At 39.6% G+C, this 5,671-nt stretch overlaps 1 protein-coding gene across 1 annotated transcript in view; it reads left to right on the top strand.

Annotated features, from left to right (window-relative positions):
• Window positions 1-5,671, top strand: part of C4BPA (complement component 4 binding protein alpha) — a 30,014-nt gene that overhangs the window by 17,358 nt on the left and 6,985 nt on the right. Inside the window, exons 6-7 of the mRNA XM_007953827.1 lie at window positions 339-521; window positions 3,197-3,397. Coding sequence (XP_007952018.1) covers window positions 339-521; window positions 3,197-3,397 — 384 coding nt within the window. The remainder of the gene's footprint in view (window positions 1-338; window positions 522-3,196; window positions 3,398-5,671) is intronic.

Here is a 5,671-nt window from a genome sequence, read left to right as displayed (position 1 = left end):
ATAAACCTTTCCTTAACTTTTACAATAACGGACTAATACAATATTTGTCCTTTTGTGACTGACTTATTTCGGGGCTGTAAATCTTTATGGAAGCAGATTGACTCATCTTTTTCCTGCAGAGCAGCTGGTAGGTTCAAACATCCAATCTTTTGGTTAACAGCTGAATGCTTTATCCACTGTGCCACCAGAGCCTACACCTATTTACTTTAAAATGCCTTCCATGTATCTGCTTGATAAGTGCTTCTATACTTGAAACTGGATTAGCAGTACCTACGATTCATATCTTTCTTTTTTCTTTTTTTTTTATAACCCACTTGTCTTCTCTTATGATTCTTTAGAAATCACCTGTCCTCGGCCAGAGGTTCCAAATGGAATGATACAGTCTGGATTTGGACCCACCTATATTTACAAAGACTCTGTTATGTTCAACTGCAAGGCTGGTTATGTCCTCAGAGGCAGCAGATTAATCCATTGTGAAGAAGATAACAACTGGCATCCTTCTCCTCCCATCTGTGAGCTCAGTGAGTATGGACCATGAAGGAATTCCAGTGTTCGGCAGATCATCTAAAAGCACCAAGAAATGTTAGTGGGGACACACTTGCAGGCCTAGGCCCACTTTGAATCACAATAGCAATTTAAAGTTCAATCTCCTCCATTTTTTCTTGTGGAGGTAAGAATGATTTCGGTACACTGTGCAAGGTCATGGAACATCACAAGGGCTGACACACACAGTTGTGCAAGTTGTCCACACCCCAGTTCTAAGGGGGCAGTATTCACACTGTAGACATTGTGGGCTAGTATATTTATCACAGGGAGCTCTGGTAGTGTAGTGCCTAAGGTACTTGACTGCAAACAAGAAGGCTGGTGGTTCAAACCTACCAGTCACTCCTCAGAAGGAAGGTTGGGCAATCTACTTCCATAGTGATACTGCCTTGGTAACCTAAGGAGGGGTTTGTCACTATGAGTTGGATCTGACTAGATGGCACGTAACAACAACAACAACATATTTATCACAACAATTTTCTGGCGGTTGATAGAAAATTGTATTGTTTTAACAAGATTATTATATTGATGGTATTTGTTTTAAAAGATGAAAGTTAAATGATTTGAGGAAGAAAGGTTTTCTCTCACTTGCGCAGGTGTACTGTATGAACTAGTTATGATACTTTTACTCAGAAATTATAAACTCATGTGTCATTAAAAATAATGATAATAGTAATAATGATAGCTAGACACTAGTCTAGGTGCATTACAAGCATTAATGAATTCTCTCAACAATTGTGAGCTCTGGTGGTATAGTGCCTAAGGCATTTGACTGCTAACCAGAAGGCTGGCGGTTCAAACCCACCAGACACTCCTTGGAAGGGAGGTTGGGCAATCTACTTCCGTAGTGATACTACCTTGGAAACCCAAGGAGGGGTCGCTATGGGTCAGATTCGACTCAACGGCAGTGAGTTTGGTTTGGGGTTTTGGTCTCAACAATTGTAAATACTAATATTATCCTCATTTTATAGATGAGGAAACTGTTCACAGAGGTTAAATGACTTGCCCCAGGACATATACTTGGTAATGGGTAGAAGCCATTGTTGCCTTGTGCTTTTACCTTTCTCTTCATGAAACTTCAAGAAACCTACCCTGGGGACTTCTGGAATAGTGGTATGAAGAGCTTGGGGACGGTTCTTTTCTGGAGAGATATCTATTAAATTATGAACGAAAATCATTCCGAGTGTCTGGAAATTGATCAAATGGCTTACAAAAAGTTGAGAATCATTTATTAAAAAAGAAATCTATAGCGATGTTGTAGGAACAGTTGAAGACCATCTAATGAGAACTAGAGACTTCATCCTGCCCCAGCAGCTCTCTGGAATGGAAGTTATTCTGATGGATTTGGCGCCCAGTCAACATGATGAGATTGCATTTTTTCACAGCTCCATGCTGCAGTAGGCCTATAGTGAAGAGTAGCTGGACATCAGTGTCTGTTCCTTCACCAACTCCCACTCTGTAGATAGGACCGGGTGGGGTATGAGTACCCCTCTCGTGCACAGCTCTGTGTTTCAGGACAGTTTCTCTAGTCACCTCAGCAGCCAAGTAGCAGCTCCATCTTCCCCAGCTTCCTCGAACAGAAGAGCTATTATGGGTAGAGTTGACAGCCAGTATAATTGGCAAATCTCATTTTCCCTGGCGTTGGGTTGTGAGATAACTATATTGAATGGAGGTGGCAGCCAGATGACAGTGCCAGTTCCTACGATTCCTCATACCTCCTGACCCTCCAGCTCTCCCTCCCCCAACACCCCACAGCTCCTAACCCATAGCATAGAGGTTCTGCCCAGAGGAGATTTGGAGCAAGCTTCAAGACTCGCAGCACCCTTCCTGTGCTAAGGAGACTGACTGTAATTAGACCAGACTGTTGAGCAATATATGCCCCAAGAAGTTGTCAAAAATAATATAGCAATCAGCTATCAATTAGTGGAGGCTAACAGCTGTGCCATTAAAAATGTTTGAATATAAAATGTAATAAACACCCACTTGGCAGTTGTTTGTATTTTATTTCCATATCACGTGAACTGGTAACATGAGGGAAGAGAAAAGAAGGCAAGATCCCAACACCCAGTTTCAAAAGATGCTTGGAGCTTCATTTGTTCTTGCCAAGCCCTTGAAAGGAGCTCTGGTAGTGTAGTGCCTAAGGCATTTGACTGCTTCCGTAGTGACACTGCCTCAGAAACCCAAGGAGGAGTCGCTATGAGTTGGGTTCGACTTGAGGACACATAACAACAACAATAAGCCATAAATGATAAAGTTCCTGGTGAAAGGAATGATTCCTATCTATTTTCCCCAGTCAGTCAGGAAACAATAAAAAGATTTGTTTGTCTGCAAGAGTTCTCCTGCCAAGCTTCATGTTTCAATTTGGACACCAAACTATATGAAGTACGGTGAAGAGGAAGGAGAATTAATATTTTGTATGTTTAACACAATACAAGGAGACCACTTGGCAGCACCATCAGTGACTGCCTCTTTGGTGCTGTGCACATTTGGGAACATGTGTACAGATATTTTCTGCTGTGGCTGATTCATCAGTGACTGCAGCTGGCTCCTGGGCTGAATGAACACATGACACCCTTTGATAAGACAGGCTCATGCGTATCTGTGAAGTCCCTAGTAACAGTGTCCTTTTCTCTTCTTCTTCCTCTGTGAGCAGACAGTTGTACCAATTTGCCAAACATCCCTCACGCTAACTGGGAAATATATAAGAGGTACAAGCCAAGAGAAGACCAACTGTATAGTGTTGGGACTGTGTTGAGGTACCACTGCAATTCTGGCTATCGACCCGCTGCAGATGAGCCTACAACTGTTACTTGTCAGGAAGATTTGACATGGACCCCGTTCAAAGGATGTGAGAGTGAGTTTTTGTTTTTTAAATCTCTTTTTATATATTAAATGACCAGTGTGTGCTAGGATTCTCTATTTTGATTAAATGTAATTTTATCCCTCAAGATTAATTTAGAATTGTATGACTTAAATAGAATAGTATTATTGTTAGCTACCATTGAGTTGGCTCCAGTTTGTGGTGACTCCACCCAAAAATGAATTGGACAGTGTTCCATTGTGATCCATAAGGTTTCTGGCTGATTTTTGAAAGTAGATTGCAAGGCTTCTCTTCCGGTCTAACTTGGTCTAGAAGCTCTGCTGAAACCTATTCAGTATCATAGCAACACGTAAGCCACTACGAATAGATGGGTAGTGGCTGTGAATGAAATAATGAACTCTTATTGCCAGAAGGGGTCATAAAGGTCTTGGGGTTTGATGAGCTGAAAAATTGCTACTTTTCAGTAATAGAAAAGAAGCCAAGTGTTGTGTAGGTTGAATATAGTGTAACCATTGTTAGAGGCAGACTTGCTTCACTGCTTTTACCTCCCCAATCTAGACTTTGGGGTGCCTGGTAGAGGGAATGTCTATGAAACACTCACAAACTCAACCAGCTCAAGGTTGAGTCCTGAGACTGAGTGCAGACAGAGCTGGGTCTCCATACAGGCCTCTAGAAGACAGGCTCTGACCCCTGACCCAGTATCCTTTACCTCAGAAGAAAGAATGGGGGTGTTCTTCAGTCTTACTGATAGGAAATATGCCTTCTCTTGGTAGGGGAGTGAGTGAGGGACTGAGGCAAGTGATGCTATTTTACGGACCTCTGCTGAATTAACAGGAGAGAGGAAAATTGTTCCCTTCTACACATCTATTGGAATCTTGACATTTTAAAGATAAACACTCCGAGGTGTACAGTTCAGAAAACTTTATTCCACAGCCTGGAATTTGAAAAATTGTGTGCAGTTCACAATGCACAAAAAAAATAAAAAGTGGTACTTTAGGTCAACCTGTTGAAAGAACATTTATTTCCTATTAGTAATTCAGAACTTTAATTTCAATTATTCAGACCCAGGGTAATAAAAAGAAAGACCTTAGTAATTTAAGGACTGGATTAAAAACAAATTTAACAAAAGATAATTATCAGCACTAAAGAAACAAAGCATTGATAAGCGTGTCTTTGGAAATCTTCTTGAATGAATATAAAACAATGACATATAATTAAATACCAATTTCTTCTATATAGATGTTGCAAAACCTTTTAAAATATGTGTATTATTTTTATCTACTAAGGAGATATGGTGGTGCAGTAGTTACAATACTCAGCTACTAACCAAAAGGTGGATGGTTGGAACCTACCAGCTGCTCCATGGGAGAAGGATGAAGCAATCTGCTTCCATAAAGACTTATAGCCTTGAAACCCTATGGGACAATTCTACTCTGTCCTATTGGGTCACTATGAGTTAGAATCACTTGATGGCAGGTTTTTTTTTTGTTTTTTTTTAAATCTACTGTTGTTTTATTGATTTAATTTTTTAATAATGGATTTTTCTAATCATTTAGAAAGTAATTTTCTAATCATTTAAAAAGCAGAAGTAAAATGGTGTTTATTGTAGTTATAAAATCTTATTCAATATTAATTTAGATTCACAGTTTACATATTTAAAAGTCTTTTGCATACTGTACAGCATTATATAAATGTTATTTTTATATAATTTAGAAATTATAAAAATGTTGCATATTTTTATTATAATTGACAAACAAATGAGCACTGGAAGTGTCTGAGTATGCCAGAAAGACTGCATAGTAGTGCTGATCTAGTTCCTGATTGGAACAATAGAGGATTTTCTTCTGTTCTGATTTTTTCTCTTACATCAATTTCTTATCTGAAAGTGTTTCTACTAATGAGTAAAGATATTATGTCTTATGTCTGCACTCACTCATTAAAAATGGAAGAATTTGAATTGCTATCTCTCATAAATTTTGCATCAAGAAAGAAAAATCCTGGCCATAAATGATAATTTAAATGTATTTCTATGTATTAACTCTCAGGTTGATATGAACCTTTGAGGACTTGCTTTCTTTCTCCTCGTAAGCAGGAAAGTATAACTTACTGTTGTTGTTGTTATGTGCTGTTGAGTCGGACCCAACTCATAGTGACCCCTCCTTGGGTTTCCGAGGCAGTATCACTATGGAAGTAGATTGCCCCATCTTCTTTCTGAGGAGTGGCTGGTGGGTTCGAACTGCCAGCTTTCTGGTTAGCAGTCAAGTGCCTTAGGCACTATGCTACCAGAGCTCCTAAAAGAGGTGGCCC

The sequence above is a fragment of the Orycteropus afer genome, unplaced genomic scaffold (assembly GCF_000298275.1).
Source record: "Orycteropus afer afer isolate SDZICR_OR568_19922 unplaced genomic scaffold, OryAfe1.0 scaffold00013, whole genome shotgun sequence".
NCBI classification, from domain to species: Eukaryota; Metazoa; Chordata; class Mammalia; order Tubulidentata; family Orycteropodidae; genus Orycteropus; species Orycteropus afer.
This window is presented reverse-complemented; position numbering and strand designations above follow the sequence as displayed.